General features: G+C 34.3%; 1 protein-coding gene across 7 annotated transcripts in view; it reads left to right on the top strand.

Moving 5' to 3' along the window:
• The window catches only part of CPS1 (carbamoyl-phosphate synthase 1), a 156,631-nt gene that overhangs the window by 21,964 nt on the left and 112,872 nt on the right, over nucleotides 1–21,795 (top strand). For 2 of the 7 annotated variants that reach the window (XM_077957513.1, XM_077957508.1), the window contains exon 2: nucleotides 14,980–15,123. In XM_077957513.1, coding sequence (XP_077813639.1) covers nucleotides 14,998–15,123 — 126 coding nt within the window. In that variant the 5' untranslated portion in view covers nucleotides 14,980–14,997. Of the gene's footprint in view, nucleotides 1–3,675; nucleotides 3,691–3,810; nucleotides 4,015–14,072; nucleotides 14,089–14,737; nucleotides 15,124–21,795 lie in introns of those variants that run through there. The other 5 variants (XM_077957512.1, XM_077957510.1, XM_077957509.1 and 2 more) reach the window with 5 other exon arrangements.

Below are 21,795 nucleotides of genomic sequence, written 5' to 3' on the forward strand. Positions count from 1 at the left end.
CCCCCCAAGGGAAAAATGGGAAAATATTTGCGTTTCACTTAGCACACTTTACTCATCCAGATTTCTTTGTAATGTAATGATGGCTAAGTATTTTTGTAAAGATAATTCATGTTTTTTGGCAGATTTTGGTTGATCATGGAGTACCAGGGTTGTGTGAACCAAAGGTATGATGCAGAGCAGCTTTAGTAAACCATCCCATTCCTATGCCACCCCTTTGACTTCAGTGCCAACCGCTGGTCACATCTAGACCACTCTTTACCAGAAACTGTACCACCTTCAAAATTCCAACATCCTTTTTCCCTCCTCCCTTATTTTTTGATCTCATATACTCAAGTATTCCTAGTGTAACAATTCTTTGAGCATTCTTTCTTATCTAGCTTAAAATCTAGGGTCTATCATTATAATCATTCCTTTCTAGATAGCCTCAACTTCCACACCCCAATTTCTAACTGGCCTGGCAAAACTCAAACCTTTAGTGCCAAATCCTCCATCTCTATGCATGCGCCCTTGTATTTGAGAATGGCTGAAGAAAACCATGTGCATGGACATTCTGATGTCACTATAAATTCATGGTCACTGATCTAAAATGGGAACCCAAGACTATTGGCTTTCCTGCTGTGGTTCTCTAATGACAGCATGATCTTACTCTTCACAGAAATTAGTTTAAACTTTTCAACCTTCAATTGAAAAGTCTACATCTTACTTTATTTGAAAGTAGAAACCATCAAGGGTCATGCTCCCATTTTCACACTACCCAATCAGCAAACCTTCAGTAAGAGAAGATATATTTTCTATATCTCCTCCTACCCTCCTGTTAAAAGGGTGCAAAGGTCCCCACTCCTATCAAAAACCAATCCTTCTTCATGCTCTTTAGATGCCGTCTTGTCTCTCTTTCTCAAAGTCTTCACTTTTTGGTTATACTCTTTCTCTCATGCAAATTTATCTCTTTTTCAGGTAGAGCAGGCTTATCAGCCTACAAATGTGTCCTGGTCACCTTTCATCAAAAAATAAAAAACATAAAAACAACAAACAAAACCCTTCTTGGCTCCACATTCTCATCCAGTTTCTATTCTTTTACTTAGCTGCTTTTCTTCTCATGTTTTTTCTATTTTTTTTTTTTCTTTTGAGATGGACTCTCACTCTGTCGCTCAGGCTGGAGTGCAGTGGTCGGATCTCAGCTCACTGCAAGCTCTGCTTCCCGGGTTTACGCCGTTCTCCTGCCTCAGCCTCCCGAGTAGCTGGGACTACAGGTACCCGCCACCTCGCCTGGCTAGTTTTTCTTTTTTGGATTTATTTAGTAGGGACGGGGTTTCACCGTGTTCGCCAGGATGGTCTCGATCTCCTGACCTCGTGATCCGCCCGTCTCGGCCTCCCAAAGTGCTGGGATTACAGGCTTGAGCCACCGCGCCCGGCTGTTTTGTCTATTTTTTAACATCCTAGTTACTCTCTGATCTACTTCAGTTTGACTTCTAACTCCATCACTTGAGTAAATTCGATACATGGTTTCAAGTATACTCTAGCCTTAGCCTGATCCACAGGGAAGGTTCTGGAGCACAAGCAACATGGCAGAGTTGTTCACTCTTGAGGTAAAGGAGTTTGGCCTCTCATGCCTCTATAATGGATTAAAGAAACACTCCTCAATCGGGGTGAGTTCCTGGGAAAGGTTTTAGGTGTGAGCAATTAGCAACCATCACCCACAGTGGCTGGGAGAGGGGGGCACTAGCCCCGTAAATAGGATCTAGGTGGTAGACCTAGCCAACAGGTCTACCATAGTTGACTTCCTGTGTGGGCTTACCTTGCATGCACTGCATCTCTATACAGCAATTAATCTTTTTCATAACATTAATAAAATAATTTCACTTTCCATGTTAAAATCCTTCAGTGACTTCCTGTTGCACTATAAATGGCAAATCAATATCTTAACATGCCCTGCCAACACCTACAGGGTCTGGAGTCTGATTGCCTTTCAGATCTCTCCTGATAATCTTCCCTGCTTGGTTCAATATCCTTCTGTTTCACCAATCAGTTCCTGGAAGATATCATCAATTTCCAGCTCAAAGCCTTCACATATGATGTTCCTTCTGACTGGGGTGCTTTTCCTCCCACATGACCCATTTAATTAATATGAATCATTCACATCTCAGTTTCCTCGGACTGTTTTAAACACCCAATCTAAATTTTGTTCTCCACTATTATTTTCTAGCAAAACGGCCTACTTTATTCCTGCAGAGTTTGTAATCATACATTGTAATAAAATTTGTAATTTTATATTGTGAGATTGATTACTAAGCTGTCTTAATATACTGAAAGCTCCAATTCATTTATATTTCTTTAGCATCTCCCATGAGGTATCATGAGGCTTGGGACCATGTCATTTCATTTCACCATTGCCTAATGGGGTATCTGGTATGTAATAAAAGATACTCAACTCGTTGAATGAATAAATAAATGCATAAATGATGAGTTAATTAGATACACAAAATTAGGAGGTCAAGAAAGAATCACTTCCCCCCTCCCGCAAGTTATTCCTTAACAATTCTCCTAGGGCTATCAGCTTTGGGACATGAGAGGTTTAATCAAATTTGTTTTCCTTTGGTGCTCTCTTCTGGGATCATAGGGCTTGATGGATATTCTCTCATTAACTCATACACATCCCTGCCATTTTTGTGGCACTGACTTGTGCAGTTTTCAGATAAACTGGGAAATAGGAAGATTAATAGACCTGGCTGAGGATAGAATGAGGTTATGACAGAGCCAGGGATAGAGTGTGCTTCTACATACTGACTAGCTTAGCGTGCTGCACACTTGTTAGCAGTTAAAGAAAACATATTGGGAATCAGTCCATGTCAGTAGGTTTGTAAGCCTGGAAACTTCCTTCTGAAATGTATTACTGTAAATATTCTTCCTCTGCATGCAGCTCATTTGATGAGATACATCTTTAGGCCAAGAACTCTTCTTGATGATTAATCCTACTCAATTTTCTTATGAGAAAATGATGTACAGAAAGGTTAAATAACTCAGCCACTGTAATAGAATGAATTCATGTCAAACCTCAGCTCTGAGGCTTCTAGTTGACCTATACAAACATGTAGCTGTTTTCTATCTTCATTTCAAGAATGTTTTATATATTTAATATTAAAACTCCTATTACTGCTTGTTGCTGAGCTTAACTCTTCATATAACATTTATATATGTAAATATTACTTGAAGTAGTTTTAAAGCCACAAATTATTTTCAACTGGATTTAATTTGAGTTCTCCTCATACTAGTTTGAGAGGGTAGCCATTCCTTGACAGTCTTTTTCTTCAGGCTTGAAATATAAATGCAGATAAAATTTGGAGAATTCTGCTGGTTAATTTAAACTGGGGTATGGCATTCTGAATTATAATATAACAGGTATGTAAAAATGGTTGTTATATTTAGTCTTAAAACTTAAGATATATAGGGAATGTATTTACTGAGGAAATACATTGATTTTGAGAATTTGTTTATGGAGTTGAAGTGTCTAGTACATTTTTATTTTTTTCTCCACATACTAATTCTAAGTCAGGTGGTCTGACAAGGCCTCTCATCCTATTAGTATTACAGTATGACCTGTCTCCTGAACTTTGAAGCCATTTCTTTTCTTAGAGGAGATAAGAAAATGTGTCTTATCTTAGGTCTGGAAGAAACACAGAATCCAGTATCAAGGTAGTGGAGTAGTTATTTTCCCAGACGTAGCACAGGTTTTTTCAAGTCTGAAGAAAAAGATTAATCTCCTTAAAACAGGGCTTTGTTGACTTGGGTCTGGTCATGGCAATCCTGTTTCCAGCCATCCTGTGTATAAGCTCTGACAGTCAGAAGTTTGTTTGCTTTGATTTTGATGTGGCTCATCTTTTCTTAGCTGCTCATATTCAAGATTTGGAAAAGAAGGAACGGTGGTGAGCTGAGCAATTAATTGGATTCTGATAAGGAGTTCTTCAGAAATTTTATTATTCCTGAGTTTTAAACCTGTATAACTTTAATATAACTTTGGTACGAGCCTTTACATTTTTTCTCTGTGTTTTTGTAATTATATTGTGGCATTCTTATTGGGTGTGGTAGTAGCAATAACTTATAAATGTATGAATTTATACATTATAGATTTATAATTTCATAGGTTTTTGAGGTTTAATTTCATAGATTTTAAGACTTACTATTTTTTACATGATGCCTTATGTATTTATAGCATTTAATATTAATCTAAATTCATTTCGAGATATATTTTACCATGCTTTTGTCTTTTATATGTTATTAGAAAATATTTGGTTTTCTAAAATATGTTAATGTGAGATTTCATAATTTTTACCTTGTCTTTGTAGTCACATGTGTAGAGGATATTTACAATTTTATTCAAGTTAATTTGTTCAGTTTTGATCATCAGACCTTTTAGACAATATTGACTGGGAAAAAAGTGTAATTCTTTTTGTTCTCTTGAGAAATTGGTGGATCTAAAGTGATTCCTAGGGTGTGGGTCAACTCCTATGAGATGAAAGATGGCATGGGGGTTTTTTATTTTGTGAAGTGCATTAATAGGTGATCACATTTCATCCTGGGAGAGCTGCTGGAGAGGAGTATCGATTTAGCCTGTTATGGTTGAGTCTTTGGGGTCTTGAGCTTCTTAGATTTTTAGTTCTTTTTGTTATTCTTTATTGTTCAATCTCGAGAGTAGAAAATACACGTTTTTGTCCACTTCTAAGAATAAAACTGAAAGGCTTCTCAAGAGGGAGCTTTTGAGGGACAAGTCTGTGTCCCAGTCTTATTTTTATTCTCAGGATCTAGCACCATGCTTGGCATGTAAAAGGGCTTTAATAAGTGTTTATAGAAGGAACTGAAGAATTAATTATTACTTATGGACTATGAGAGGTCATGGTTGTTTCTCTTTCTAATTTGTCGGTATTAAACAGACAGTGAAGATACGAATTTAGATCACACAATGTGAATGAAGCAAACAAAAGCCTAAAACGTTGGAAAAATGAAAATATTATATTTTTAACTTTGCACTGTAGCTGAGCAATGTAGAGCTATTTAATGATTTAAAACAGGAAGATATCAATGTGTGAAATAAGAGTATGTGGATAATATATTAATTGTATGATACAAACAAGATATACATACATAAAGTTCATTAAAAGAGTATGATTTCATATGGCTTTGAAGGATTGATAGGATATAGACAAATTGATAAAATTGATCTAACAAATACTTAACTTTAGGTTTCTTCGTCAGATAAAATATTGCATCATTTTATATTGGCTAAGTGATTTGCAGTCTATTTCAATTAATTATTATTTATAGTTTTTCTCTGTCAATGCCATTTAATGAAGAGAAAACTTCAGCAGACAGAAGTTATATGATCTTTGGCACTATTGGCTGTGTGTTAAGCCACAGTAAGGTTCAGTTACATATTTTATTGTTTTATAATCACGCATTTCTCCTTTGATTCGTTTCTTATCTATACCCCTTCTTTCACATCCTAAATATTTTCTTTTAATAAATGTGCAGGGCAAGATGAGGAAAAGAAGAGAAAAATGTAGTCAGAGATTGGGAGTACTGAAACAATTTGGAATCCAGCCGGCTGCCATCACTGAGGTGGTGAAAGAATACCGTAATATAACTGGATGGCCCTGGTCCCTGCCAGGAGTCAGGCTGGACTTTCAGTGTTGAAAAGCCATCTTGGCCTGTTACTAGCCCTGCCCCACACCATTGTGTTTGCCTAAGAGCTGAGCCAAAGAATTTACATATGTGTAAATCCCAAGGTATGAAAATAGCAGTTAAAAAATGGTGCTAAATCAACATATGTGCTATTTTATTTTTTTGGTCAGTTAATATGATAAACTTTTATTTAAATGTAAACATTATTTTAAAAAGCACTTTCATTTTAAATAACTGATTTTCATTGAAATTAATTCTGGCTTCTAAGCAGAGTTAGCTGCAAAGACAATTTGTAAAAATGCAGAAAATTCAGAATTTAACCTGGGGTTAAAGTTTATTTTCATAATTGAGTCTGAGATTTCAGTTCACTGTAATATTTCAATTTGTTTTAAATATTATCAAGACAAATATTGGGTTACCTTCACAATTTTTTTTTTCATTTTTCTTACCCAGTATATTAAAAGTGAACAAAAATAAAAGAGTTATATGGTCTAGTGGATGGCAGTTCTCTTGGTGTAGGATTCACAGGATGGTCATCAGAAGTGCCTTGATTTCCAAACAAATAAAAACTGCATTCCTAAAAAGACCCTTAGTTGAAGGTATTAATAATTTTCATTAGGTTTTAAGTCTTTTAACCTTGTATGAATAGAAAAGAAAAAATATGTTTAATAAAAAGTCTTTTACTTAAAGTATTTTTATTTGTCATTTATTTAAAGGTTTATCAGTGAATCTGTTTACCTGGAAAATGTGCAATTCTATTTGCAAATTTGGAGCACTACATATATTTAAGAGAATCCTTAGTTTCTGTTGGGAGTGGCAAAATTTTGTAACTGGGCCTTCATATTCCTATGTTACAACCCTGGTCCCTGAAAGTCCTACAGCTATCTTTGTTTCAAGTGTATATGTGTTATAATAAGATAAATGTTGATTAGTTAATCAAGTACTAATTAACCTTTTTAATTTATAGAAAAACAGACATTTATGGACAAGTGAATTTTTTGGGTCAAAATCTTTAATAATTGGAAGAATGCAGTTATTTTTAGCATAAATATTATTCTAATGGGAAAAGAATTTCTTTTTCTGAGTTATATATTTTTATGCCATTCAGAGTAACTAATACAGTACTAATAATACTTTTTCTATTGTGTACCTTTGTTTCTTTCATTTGTCTTACATTTTATAATATGTCTAATCATCATTTCACAAAATTTCTATCATTACTGCTTGACCTCGACTTCTAATATGGCAATTAATTTTTATACACACATTTTTGAAATCGTGACATAGTTTTTAACTTCCTCATACCGAGTTCTTTGCTTTTTTAGTTTACAAGATGTTCAAGAATGCTCTTTTGAAATAACAATTCCCTAATGCAAGATAAATTAGCAACAATATTATATATTTTTCTTACTATCAACTGAGAATGATATTGATGAGGGCAAGTATAGGTTAAAAATAAATGACATCAAAAAACAATACCAGAATAAGACATTTAATTCTTCAACACTCAAAGGCATGTCAGGTATTAAAATCCAAGTAGGCACTTTTGACTAATTGTTAGTAGTTTGTAGAATTCAAGGATTGGGGTTGGCTTCCTTTTGTCTTTCTTTCTCTTCTTCCTCCCCTTCTTCATCTCCTTCTTGTTCTTCTTTTTTCCCCCTCTCCAGCCAGATCACTAATCTTCTCCAGAAAATTTTTAGCCTATATAAAATAAAAAAAAGGCACGCCTGCCCTATGACTCGACTTAGAAATCTACAAATCTGGAGGAAGAAGTAGCTCTGTGATCCATTCCTGGGGAACTGCAATAAAATTTTAGGGAAGATGGAACTTAATGTTTGTGAAAGCACTGGTCCGATTTCCAGGAGGGTGGAATACATCTTCCTGAATCACATTCCGCTGAAAATAGGAGGCCATGGAAGAAATCAGGTTTAATATAACAAATTTTCTATAAAAGGGGGTGGAGTAGGAGTAGGAATGTGCGTAGGTGAGCTGTTCTCTACGTCATTCCAGTGTAAATTGCTGCCCCTTACTTCACGAAGTCGGTAACTTCAAGGCATGTTACACCACATGTTTCTCTGTGATCCTCAAATATGTTTAATTTAAAGAGGGTCCAGTACTGTCCTGGCACATGATCTGGATTGCCATAGATAACCATCTACCTCACAGCTAGGGTTGCTCTTTAGAATCTTGCAAAACCATGTTTACTCTTGACAAAAGTTAAGAAAACAAGCCCATCAGAGGTGTTTGTTCTGTTCAGCATGTTAGAAAATGGTTTTTTTGCAATGATAATCATTGTGCAAAGAAGGCTGATGATGAATTTTTTTTTACCTTTTCTTAACAGTATTTTGCTATTTAGAATGAACACTGTCTAATGATTTAGTCATTTTATTTTGTAAAATTTATATTGTAGGCATATTTAGACCAAGTTATAAGAAAATGCTTCAGCCAAGATTAAGTGTTGAGTTTGATTTGTGTAATTGTTAGTTTCTTTACTAGTTGTTGCATCATTTACAAAATTATTTCTATTTGAAATGCAGTAATTGTTCAGAACTTGCATTTCTATACTGATGTCTACTAACAGCTTTAGATCAAATATTAAATAATTCAAGAATAATGAGATGATCTTGGCTTACTTAGATATTTGGTTTTTGTATCTATAAAACAAAGGAATTAGAAAATAATTTTGGAGATTTCATCCAGCTATATAAAACTATCTAGGGAGTACATTTACTAGGTTTTCAATTTTCCACAAAACAGCTTTCAGCAGAAAGTAATCCCATTTCCTGATATACAATGTCTGATACATAGAAACTACTCAATACATAATCCCTGAATTGATTATTCTTTTAGAAATCCTAGATTTTATTTTTGAACAATCACAAAAATTTAATGGCATGAAATTACCCAAATTCCATGGCTCTGGAATACATAAGTTCAAGCAAGAAGATGCAAGATAGAAACATATAAGACATTCTTTGCTATTTTTAGCTAAGTCCAGCTGAATCAGTTAACCAGCTAGAAACGTGGCTCCCAGGTGAATTAGTTTTATTATTAGGTGGATTACTGAAAAATTAATAGCTTTATTTCCATATTACCTTATCATTTATTTAATTTAAAACATAATAAACCAGAGAAGTTGTGGTTACTTTCTTCTGTCTCATTGTTCGACTTTTACTGAAGTTATGTTTTACCGATTTTCAGGAAATGCAAACATTTCTGAGCATCAGAAATCCAGCCTTTGATACCTCCATACTCATGTATTCTTCCCATCAAATTGAATCTTAACCAGGTCACTCTTTCCAGTTCATTCCATGCTGTTGCCCCTGTTTTTTCCAGATATAGTTGACACGCTCCAAGAGGATGGACATTGACTAAGACTTGATTTCTGGTCTTGGCTTTGCAACTTATTAGCTGTGTGACCTTGAACAATCTACTTAATTCTCTGAGACTCATCATTATTGTTTATAAAATAGGGATAGCATTAGCTTATTTCATGGATTGCTTTTAAAATTAGCAAGGAAGGCATACCATTGCCTAGCTCGGGGATCAACACATGGCAAGTACCACAACTTTTAGGCAGGATCATACTTATCATCACTAGAGCCAATAAAACAGATTCATTTAAATACCTATTTTCACCTACTGGCATAGCAAGTGGTGTACATATTTATATATCTCTCTATATAGATGCAGATAATATGCTAATATATTGTGGTTATAACTTCCAATGTTTTAGTTTCTATTGTGGAGTCTTTCTTATTTATTACCCAAGAATAATAATTATTATTATCTTTTACTTTCAGGAAGATTGAAAAAACTTTGCTTAGGACTCCTATGTGACATGATTTTAAATTTAATAGTCAGCTCATGGTCAAACTCCATTTTTAGAATTTTAATTTATTCAATATTTAGCTTTTTATGTGAACATTGAGTTTCTTTTCTTAAATCCCACTCTAAGTTCTGCTTTCTATATTTGGATTTTTAAATTACAGCTTAACATGACTAACTTTGGGCCTCTTGCTATATTTTATAATTGCTACATATGCTTTTTGACTCATTTCCATATAAATCAATCCTCTACAACTTTTATTTATTTACAGCTTGTTTTTCTTTCTCTTTTTGGACTAACTTACACGTGACCTCCCTTTGGTTGCACTTTGTGTTTGGCTATGTCTTCAATTTTCCAAAGTCATTGAATTCTGATTCAACTTTCTAAGGCATTTCCCACTGTTCTTCTCGTTTCACAAATACACAAGAAACTTGGTGAATTAATCCACTCTGTCCTTTTACATTTGCAATAACTCATTTATATACATTCTTTAGAAAATGTGTATGCACATAACATTGGCCTAGAATATATAATCCATGCTCTTGAATAAACATCTAACATGTCTACTTGGTCTGGTAGTAGTGTCTTTTTAAAGCAGAAATTAGCATGACAAGATTTACTCTTTATAAATATGTGCTCCTTGTACTAACTTGTTCTCCTTAAGGTGTTTGTAAATGGGGTCTTATGAATGATAGCCTTTTTTGTTATTTTAGAATAAATCACATGTGCCCTGAGCTTTAATATGTGAAACCAATTTTACAAGGTCTCTTTTCCAGCTTCATTTTTCACCTTCTTTTGCATCACTCCAACCTTTATGTTATCAAATGTTAGATTGATAAGCATATTCATCATAATTGGTTCCTCACTTTCTATTCCTCAAAATGCCAATTGGATCCTAATGAATATGTTTTACTTGATTGGATTTCCAAGGACATCTGGTTATTTTAAACCCCTATCGTCTAACAACCTGATATCTGTCTATTGTCATTATCAATCCTTGACATATTGGAAAGGTTTTCAAACAACTTTAAGTCTTAACTTAGAGGAATCCTCCTACCAGCTTGTCCTAGTTTCTGTGACAGGAGAAAGTGTGTGCCTTTTACGTGGATACAATCCACACCACTTTCCCTCAGAGATGCCTTCTTCATCCATATCTTTATGTGTGCTGTGTTCCTTGTTATGATACTAAGGCTAATAAAAATCACAGAACTGAACCTAATTACTTCTACATTTTACATTCTATTTTCACACATTTCTGGTCAAACACAAAACAGTACAACTTTCTTCAGGTAGTTATTACACCTCCTTTTACTCTGAATTTGTTTGCTCTCCAGTCATACCTTACTCCTTGCTTTAATGTATCTCTTCAAAAATAGACTTTATAGAATTATTGATAGCCAAGATTTTTTTTCATGACTCCTAAGCATCCTTATTTCCTCTCATTCTTAACTGATGTAATTTTATTTGTTCCTGCTTAAATAATCATCACTGATCAGGCAGGAATTAAGCACATAGGAATCCATTCATTCAGTCATTTTTCCAGAAGCATCTCTTGCATGCTTGCTATGTTAGAGAGTTTTTGATAGATGCACCAACTTCTTAGAGTTGTTTCTGATTCATTACTTAGACACACTCCAAGAGGGCAGTTGGCAGTCTCTGTACCTTCGAAGAAGGAATTACTAACACCCTTATTTTCTCTTCATTCCAAGACCTAAGACCTTTATTCTCGAAGACATCCTGTTTTCATGTTTTGTTTTGTTTTGTTTTTCAATCTATAGCAGGTCTTCCCTTGCTTATGTCAGTGGACTGTCTAAATGAAGAGGATACTGGAAATCAGGATATACACAGGCTGTCAGTGTTTCTTTATGTTTCCTTTAAAGACATTTTCATAATGATTAATATAAATGAGTTAATGGAAACAAAAATGTAAACAGTAGTTGAAAAAAGAATAGTATCATTTGAAAACATACTGTGAAGTATTCAACTTCACCAGTGATTTAAAATAGAAATGAAAGCAAAATACTATTTTCTGCCTCAGAGCAAATAAAACCAAAGATAATACCTAATGTTGGTGAGGACATATTTAAAGGGACACCCATATATTGCACTGGTATGTAGGTGAGTACAACCTCTTTGGAGAGAAATCTGTAAATATTAATCAAAGATGGCAATATTGACATATATTGTAGCAGGAATAAAAGCAATGAATATGGAATGTTTTGTAGCCATTTCAAGTAAGGTTTTAAAAGAACTTTGTAATAACATCAAAATACATTTAACATAATATTACCTCCAAAAAGCATTATGCAAGTCAATGACAATTTTCAAAACTATGTTCTGAGCATTGACATAAATGCTAGAAGATAATACTTTAGTGTTAACAGATATTATGTTTGTGGGGTGGGTTATTATCTATTATTCCGTATTTCCATATTTCTTTAAATACCAAATGAAAGTAAATACAACTTAGTACTTGACAGTTTAACATTTTCAATACCAGATATGTCAATAAGGAATTCATAAAATAAAGTGCCCTGAGGGATTTCACAGACTAAATGCTTCTATTTTTTAAAATGTATTAATAGAAAAGAAGACTAAATCTATAAAAAATATTTTCATTTTATCAGTGAGTGACTTATAAGTTTAGAGAATCTTTGATGACCTGGCTCACAAAGAATATACTTCCAAGTGCACAGGGTCCCCAGCCTGATATGTGTGCCTGCATTCATGCCTGTCACTCTGCTCAGCTCCGTGCAGACAGCTTATATGAAGCGGGACTGTGCACATGTGGTCAGAGAAGAAAATCATTCCCAACAGAAAAGTGCTTGTTTTTTAAAATGCTTTGAAAAATAATCTGTCATAAAAGGGTAACATTTCCACTAAATTTTTTCATGCTTGACTTTAACATTGCCTACCAACTGACTGTTACGGTCTCAACTCCTTTGATTTGTCCTAATGTAAACTCCCTCACTAATGTGTAATATATTCTTTTCCAGTTTGGTTATAGATTTCAGTCTAGCCTGAACACTCAAATATGAAACTAGCCACTATTTTATTTTTTGGCTGTTCCAATCTCCAAGATGATTGTGGGATTATAATGGATGGATTTTCCAAGTCTCTAATTCAGAATATTTAACCAAATTTTACAAAACTTCTGCCTTCTCCTCCTTCATTCTGATGACTAAAGACATGGACCATAATATGTATATACACACACCGTAGTCTGCATCCGGTACCCTTTACTGATAAAAATGAAGCCCATTAAAACTCTCATGCCCACGTTTCTCTCTAGACTTTAGAGTAGGAGAATTCTATCTTAGAATTGTTGACATTTCTCTGGAAAAACACGTTTAATTCATCATGCTTTGTGGTCAACTGTTATAAATGGTGACGAAGTCTTTTCCTTGGTCAAGCTCAGGACTCCTCAGTACTTCCACTGTCATATTTGATTAAAACATAAGTGATGAAGGGAGGAAATCTGCTATAGTATTCATCGCATGGGTACCTTAGGGTAATAGGACTATGACTGATTTAAGTTTATTTTGCATCCTGAAAAGTTTCCATAATGAGGATTGAGTTTATATCCTTTTTTTAATTAAGGAAAGACAACCCTCACTACACACACACACACACACACACACACACACACACACGCACAAATAAAAAGCCAAGAGGTGAGATCGAGGCGTAAACTGGTATTGGACTAAGCCAGTAAGTACTGCTTCTCAGTTCTCAGTTCTCTAGGTTGGGAGTTTTCCTTTTGCTATTTTCATTCTCTTCCAAATCATTTTCAAGTGATCTTTAACACAAATTTCGCCTTTACTTCTTGTTCAAAATACTTCCGTGACTATCATGAATACTATTGACTGAACATTTTAAGGCATACAAAGTCTCCCGTGATATGGTACCTGTTCATTTTCCCATTCTGTACCCTGCATCTAGGCTTTTACAAAATATACCACCATGACTTCATGCCTCTATGCTATTGCTCATGCCATGGCATCCCTTCTGGGGTTTTCCCCCCTTTATCTACTTGGTGAACTTGCGTCCTTTAATATAACACAGCTCAACATAATTCTATGCTTAAACTTTACTGAATGTGCACAAAGAACTTGATCTTTCTTTCTTATTTCCCCCATTTTATTTTCCTGTTGCATTTGGGCAACTTTCATGGCACTAGTTATTTTATTAATTATTTGTATAAACTAGTATGATCCTATTTTGTTTAGCTTTCTATCACCAAGAGCCGTGAAGCACTTTGAAATCAAATAATGTTCATACGTGAATATATTAAGTAAGTGTGAAGATTTAAATTAAACTTTGTTCCTAAAAAAAATCCTTACCCCAACTCTAGCACTGATTCTGTGTGATTGAAACTTAAAATCTTTATGTCATTTTATGTCATCTTTTCTGTTATGGGAAGCCCTAGGAATGAGTCTATTGCCTTTATTCCTTGGCCTGCTTTGCAAGGGTGTGAAAGAACAATGCTGCAGTACTTCCTGTTCTACATAGTCACGTGACTTAAGCAAGAGCGTGTGCCAGCCAATGAGGTCCCTTGACGGCCTGGTTAAACATGAGATTGAACGGTGAAGTGAATCACTTTTTATTCATGTTGAAATATGAATGCTAAAGTTTTGAAAATTTTATGTATAACATTTTAATAACTGAAAAAAAACTTGACTTAGGAATAGTGCTTATATTAAAATGAGTGTTTGTCATTTCATGAAGTTTTTACAAATTTAAGAGGCATAAGAGGGATATAATAGTCCACTTTGCTCTAGTTGTGTTTTACTTGATATTACTGGTTGCTTTAGCTTTGAAACACAGAACAATGCTATAGTAAGAATGTAGTATACTACTCTATTAACTCAAAACATATTGTATATTTGTGGAGAAAAGTTTCTAACATTCTTTTTATGAATAGTAAAAATGCTACTTGTAGGATGATCTGATTTTTACTTTTTGTAAAAAGAACCTTGTCTTTTTACTCCAGCAGAAAATGGCAAGGGTTCAGCTTTCTTTGGGAATCTAAAATCTCTTATGAGGCATATTAGGTATCACATGTGACACAAGTAAAAGCCTATGATCCTTAGCATCTTGAAAGTTGCTACTCTTTAGGATAAGGTTGTCCATGATGTCAATGTCATTCCATTCAGCTGCATAAGCAATTCCTTTGATGGATGGCTGGTTTTCTACAACCCCAGCATTATTTTAGCAGGAGAAGGTAGTATTTGATGTGTTGCAATTTGTGCTACATGCCCATGGAACATCTTTGGACATTACCTCAGGAGGAGGGGTTAAGAGAAGGAGGAGCTGTGGCTGAAGACATTTAATGGCAGAATGAATGGAAATTCAAAGATCGCTGTGTAGTCAGCCTTAAACACTGACTGCACCCCCTCCCAGATTTCTTTTACATTAACTAAAAAAAGTCTTATCACACAATCTCATAAAATATATGTAATTTCATTTAATTTTAGTCATAAATCATCTTCAAAATGACGAGGATTTTGACAGCTTGCAAAGTGGTGAGGACAGTGAAGACTGGTTTTGGCTTTACCAATGTGACTGCACACCAAAAATGGAAATTTTCAAGACCTGGCATCAGGCTCCTTTCTGTCAAGGTAATACCCATATTGATTGTTTCTGATAAAATAGTATGGGGTAGAGTTTAGCCGTGAAGCAAAGGTGTCCCTTACAAAGCAAATACAGTTTTGAATATAGCTCCGAAGTACTAATGTATTAATATTTCCTTTACTATGGAACCTACTGAGTTAGCAAATGCTAGTTTTCATCTTATCTGAGTAAAATGACAGTAATTTTTACCCAACATAAAGAATGATGACAATTCCTGTGAACATGTAAAATGTAAGTGCACTGCTTGGAAAAGAAACATCTTCTCTTTCACAGATAGCTTTCTGTGCCTAGATACTATTGCTTACAGTTTGGATTTTAAAAAATGGGGCTGCTCATATGTGTGTGAGCCACACTATGGTATATAGTGTGTTAAGCTCTGTTCTGTAAAAAGGGCTTACTGAAAAGTTCTCTTTTGAAATATCATTAAAAATTTTTTTAAATATAATTAGAAAATATGTGGTTTTGATATTTGCAGGTCATCATGTAGACACTGCTTCAGCTTTTTCCTTTTCCTTCTGGCTGTTTTTTTGGACAGGCCAAATTTATTATTTTCATTTTGTAGAGTAATACATGGAGGCAGATAGCAGCTGATAATTCTCTCCCTCCAGAGGTATCTATAATTGAGGGGGCAAGCCCAGGAAAGAAACATTAATTGCCCTTCTTCCTGCCCCCCAGCATTGAATTATGAAATTCCTGTAGGAACCTCTGCTCCTTCCTATAACTTTATGAAGACGTTCATTATCAGAGAAACCTGAAATTACTCCATAGGAACTTTGCCAATTAAAATAATCTTTAGTGACTATAGGTTTAAGCAATCATATTATCTTTAGATATATTGCTTCTTTAGTAGTAAAAGCTGTAAAATTTGAAATAGAAAAAACAAAAGAAAACCTCTGTTGATGTGAAAATGGGATCTCATAGTTTGGAGTGTTGTGCTTATACTTTGTATGCTCATTGAGTTGACTAAGCTTCTATTGTTTCAGTTGCTCAAGTCAGGATTCAGTGGGGTTTTGGTTCTGACACCTGCAAGGCCAAGGAATACTCATAGATTCTTGTGGACACCAGGGATAGGAATGGGAAAGGAATGGGAGTAAAAGAAAAGGAAGAGAGATGGAGACAGGGAGAGGGGAAGGGGAGAAGTGTGAGGGATGGTGGGGGAGAGGGGAGGAGAGGGAGGGAGGCGGGGGGAGAGAGAGAGAGAGAGAGAGAGAGAGAAACAAGCTCAAGATCCCAGGAAAAAGGAGGAAATACATATAGTAGACTTAGTGGTGTGTTAACAACGTCAGCCTTTAACACTGAGAAGATGCTAACAAGAGCGTAGGAAATTACCATTTTAAATTAACAAAACCAGAAAAGAAAATGTCTTTTATGTGGTTATATATTCAAATATATCCAAATTTACTCTTTTTAGATGGATATTTAAAGATAGTTGAAATCATTAGATGTAGTTACATGTGGCCATAAAGGGCACTGAGAACAGTCACTAAAGGTTAGTGGCATTATGTCTAGTTATAGACATTTTCTTGAATTTAGTTTCATTATAGAAAAAGATGGGAAAGCCTAACTAACATCAAAGACATTGTAACTAGATGTAAACTATGAGAATTTATTGTTAGTAATACCTCAAGTGTACTCATGTATCAGCTCAGAGAAAATCAATAGTAATGAAAGTTATCCCCTATGATTATATGTGCCACCTAATACTTCAAAGTCAGGTGACTTGGAATATCTTCTTGTCACTCTGAGAAGGCAGGTATGTAGGTAAGGATAGGCGCATCTTCATCAGACACCAGAAACCGTGAAATTGAGTGAGTACTGACTTAAAATGGTGGAGATATGATTGAGATTAGAATCCAATTCTCCAAGATCACAATAAGTCCATACAACCACCACCACAATCACAACCACGACAAAATGGTGTAATCATGTGGATGGATTACTGTGAAAGCAGTTCTAGCTCATGGTGACAGATCTGTTTCAAGGGTCTGTCACAGTGCACAGCTAAGAATGACAAATTTGTAGGAGGACTAAGCCATCATTTCATGGTGTAAAAGCCATTACTCGCATTCAATCATTACTGGCCAGAGTTTTGGAGGAATGCCAAGCACAAAAAATAGAAGTTCTTGAACTTCACAATAGTGAATTAAAATTCCATAGAGCAGCCCAAGGGGACTTGTGTTATTATTCACTTATTTTAAATAGTCCTCTACCTACTTTTCTTCCTGCCTTCACCTTAAAAACTCAACTGTCTTAGAAAAATATAGCCAAATTTACTATTTTTAGATTGACATCATATTTTAAAGACAGTTAAAATCATTAGGATGTAGTTACATAATGGTCAGTGAAGGGCACTGAGAACAGTCACTTTAAAGGTTAGTAGCATTATGTCTAGTTATAGACGGTAAATGGATTGTGAAAGACACCCTGTGGTCACATCTATAATCATTGCCCTGTAAATTGGGTTGCTTTTTCGACGTGTTTAGAGGTCGCTTTTCCTCTCTCTTTGATGACAGACAGAGAGGGTGGGTTTGGCAACAGCAATGACGCACTTATAATTTTATGTGGCTCTTCCCTGGGTATTTGTCGGTAGCTAATATTTATAGAGTGCCTTGTCAATTGACACAGTTGTATTTTACTTACAGGAAAGAGGAAATAATTTCAAGGTTCTCTGTATTTTAAAGAAAGTTGATATCAGGGGTGTAAATGATCAACAACCATAAAATTGTAAATACTAAGAAGTTTTAGAGACCATAATCTTTTTCCATTAGTATTGAAAAGGTTCAGTGCTCATTATTACAAGTTGCAACAGTATAGTGGGATATACCCTGGATGGGGCACAAAAAGATCTGGATTCTAACCCCTGTTACACATTTCCTAATGCTCTGATCTTGGACAAGTCACATGTTCTCTGAACCTAAGTTTTGTCATCTGTATAGTGGAAATGATGACTGATTTACTCGAAAAAGTATGTGATTGTCACACATGAACAATTTTAAAAAATCTTTAAAGTTTTAAATTTAAACCATTAAACTGAATGTTTTTAAGCAAAAACTGGATATTTAAAAAAAAATTCCATTCTATACAGTAGGAGGAGTTAGTAGAGGGTTATGTCAAAGAGTCCTTATGTTTTTCAAGTTGTTGCAATGACAAGGTATTTGATAAGAATTCTCAAATATTTATAATAATGATTTGTTCACCTTTGCCTTATATTAAACATCTCTAAGAAGATATTTCTTATAATAAATCAGACTCAAGGAAAATGAAGCAAATAATCTTTTTTTTTTTTTTCAGTATGGCAAATTTAATTCCAAAAGGCAGAATAGACACCATAATAACCTATTTCATTCATTCATTCATTCATTCATTCTTTTATTCATTCATTTATTCTTTAGTAAACATGAAACCTCTACCATGGGAGTATACAGGAAGAATGATAAATAGAAGTAAGTGGGAAGAGGATAGTCTCTGATTTCAAGAAACTTACAGACTTAAGAATTCTGAGTTCTCAAATCTGGGAAAGTCATCAAGACTAAATAGTTTTATTTTTACTTGTAAATGAATTTGGAAATCAAAGGTATTAAATTGTAAAGGTTAAGTTCCCTATGAATAGAAAAGTGTTCAATAAGTACTCCTTCTAACATTAATCCATTCATTTTTTAACAATGGTGACCTGTGTTATAATTAAGCTAGGAACCTAACAATCTAAGTGTCCTCTCTGATACTTCAGCTATGAATAAGCACTGGGAGTCATTATTTCTTTTGAAAGGCATTCATTTTGTAAGATTTTATATTCTGATTTTGACATAGAAGTATCTATTCAGTTCAGTCTTAAGGAGCTATTGTCATTTGATTAGAAATTGGCAACTATAAAAACTCCTACAATTAGAATCATTTACTTATATTGTGGTAGCTTTATAGATATTCACAGGAAATATAACTCATTATTATATTGGCGCTTCTGTACACATTAGATGTAAGAGTGGGGATAGGGTTATCACACACTTTTAAAAATAACTATTTTATTGGACTTTTACTACATATAGACATATTTTTAGGACTGGATTTCATCTATGGCAATCTACATTTTTGAAATATTAATTGGGTTCAGTCCCAAATAAGCTGTTGCAGAATTAGTTTGCCTGATGGACAACTTTACATATTTTTGGCGTGCAATATTTCTCTAATTGGGAGATGGCCTTTCTTTTGAATATTTTTATTTTCTCCATTTTTTATATCCCCAATTTTCTAAAATATAGATTCATTTATTTGTTACCAACAATGCCTCAAAATTATGTGCTTCTTGACATAAAACCCTTGAAAAAACTATAGGTTAAATGTCATAGACTAGGTTAAGTGAGTGAGATAGACACCTGAGATGCAAAATTTAAGGAGGCTGTCACTGTTAGTGTCATGGAGTACCTCTTTGGGTGTTAGGCCCTAAGCACATCACTCAGTACCCCAGTCCCAGCTTTGGGTCAGAAGCTAAGCATTCTGGCTGTAGAACTGCCTAAGGGACTAGTACTAATCTTGACCTATGCTTTCCTCTCTCTCATTCCAATTTGCTCATGTCTAGCCAGACTTTCTGATGATCTAGAGGTGACATTAGGTCTTATTGCTATGGAAATGGAGACTATTCCTCTGCCTTTACATCTCTATTAGATTTTCTTCATATTTCCAACTTGTTCCAAAAATTGAGGGATGCTGTAGAAAGTTTTCAATATCTCTTATGCAATGGTCATGCTAGAATTTACTTTGAGCATTCAGGAGGAGTTTGGTATGCCATACTGACTGCCCTTGATGTGACTCATAGTTCCTGGGGCATTTGCAATGAACGGAGGCCCGAAGAAAGCTGCACGGGCCAAGGTCAAAGTTTGTGTTAGGCTCCTCAGCCCTAGGGATCTTTAGCTTCCATTTGATTTTCTTCATGTGATCTAAATGAGTTTAACTTATAAAAATATTTTCAGGCTACTCTGTTTTCTTTTTATTTTTTTCAACTTGTTAAATGCTATACATTGATCTTTTAAATTTCACAGGGAGGTAATTGACTAATTTGAAGTTCTCGTAAATGAATCAGTAGGGTTGCTATATTACTAAAGACTTTTTCTAAGTTTCTTCTATAATGCAGAATGAAATATAAGACCATTTTAATTTATTACCATACAGTAAAAATTAGCTTATTATATCTAGGTTCCTCCAGGATTCTGAACAACTTGCCACATAGCAGATGCTCAGTAAGGCATATTAATAATCCTACACTTTATGAACATACTTTGTAATGAAGTTTTTATAAGTGCTATATTTCATTTACAATGAGAAATCTTATTAGAATAAAATGATTCATGAATCTAAATCTTTTGTTTATTAATGTTCAAACATAAAATACTCAAGTAAATTAACCTTGTGATTTTGTCCCCCTAATGTTGGCTTATGTTTAACCAAAGACCGATGACTTAATATTAACTTAGAATGTTTGTAAGATTATTAACTTAGAATGTGGTAAGACCTAATTGATTACTGCTGTTACAGTGCTTCAAAATTTTGAAGTGTTAGGCCTTGTAACCGCAGAGAAGTCTCATGAAATATTTCAAAGACAAATTGTGCTGAAATTCTAAATTTCAAATATCTGTATCTTAATAGTGTAACTCCAACAATAAAAAAATAAGATTTCATTTACTTGATTGTAACTTTTTACCATATTATCTACACAATAATTACCCGAAATAAATTCTGGCTTTAGGCTTTCTACTTTCCAGCGCTTAGTTCAGATTTATTTTTTAAGAGGATGAGTACTGAGGCGTACTAATAGCTAAGAAACATCAGGTAAGCCAGAAGGCAAGTATGTTATATAGCTTTAGGCCTTGGTGAAAATGGAAAAAAAACATGTGGGGCCTCTACTTTTTCTGATGTGCAAATAATTTACGTAGATAAATGATTCAACAGCAATACAGCAATCCCAGAGTAAATTATTTTCATTTTTACTACTAGCTTAAGGGGATTATTGACTTTATAATGGTGTTTTTTTTTTTTTTTTTTTTTTTTTCCAAACCTTTTATGAAATCTGTTGCTGAATTAGCTTAAGGCTTTACATCCAGAACATTTTAGTGGTGGAGTCTTATCCAGGAGAAGAAACATTTCTGTTCTTCCTATTTTACAGACATGTAAGTGCTGCAGTTAAAACAAGGACACATGGTTGCCTGTTTTTGTACATAAAACAAAATAAACATTAGCAAATCTGGTTAGAATTTTAATTAGGCTTCAAACAACAGATGGGTCTTTTTAATTTGAAGTTTTGTTATTGTACTTATATATCTGATGCCATAGTTGTTGTTTAACCTGGCTTCAGAATGTTCTAAGTCATTTCTTCTGCTGTTATTTTATTGCTTACTCACGAGCTCATTTACATACTGAACGTTATCGCAATACAACACAAATTTAATTTTTCCTTTCCTTTTCTTTTTTTGAGAATAGGTTGTTTAAATCAAATAATAAGTAAGGATTCTTGTTTTATATGGCTGTCAACAATTCTACAAATAGGACATTTTAGGGCAATGCTGTTTATAGTTGACATATTTCTTCCACTTCAACCTAAATATTGTCATGTGTTTGTAACATAACATTCTGTTTTTCAGTTTCAATGTGTTTCTTTCTCTTATAGTCCT

Source organism: Macaca mulatta, chromosome 12 (assembly GCF_049350105.2).
Source record: "Macaca mulatta isolate MMU2019108-1 chromosome 12, T2T-MMU8v2.0, whole genome shotgun sequence".
Taxonomy (NCBI): Eukaryota; Metazoa; Chordata; class Mammalia; order Primates; family Cercopithecidae; genus Macaca; species Macaca mulatta.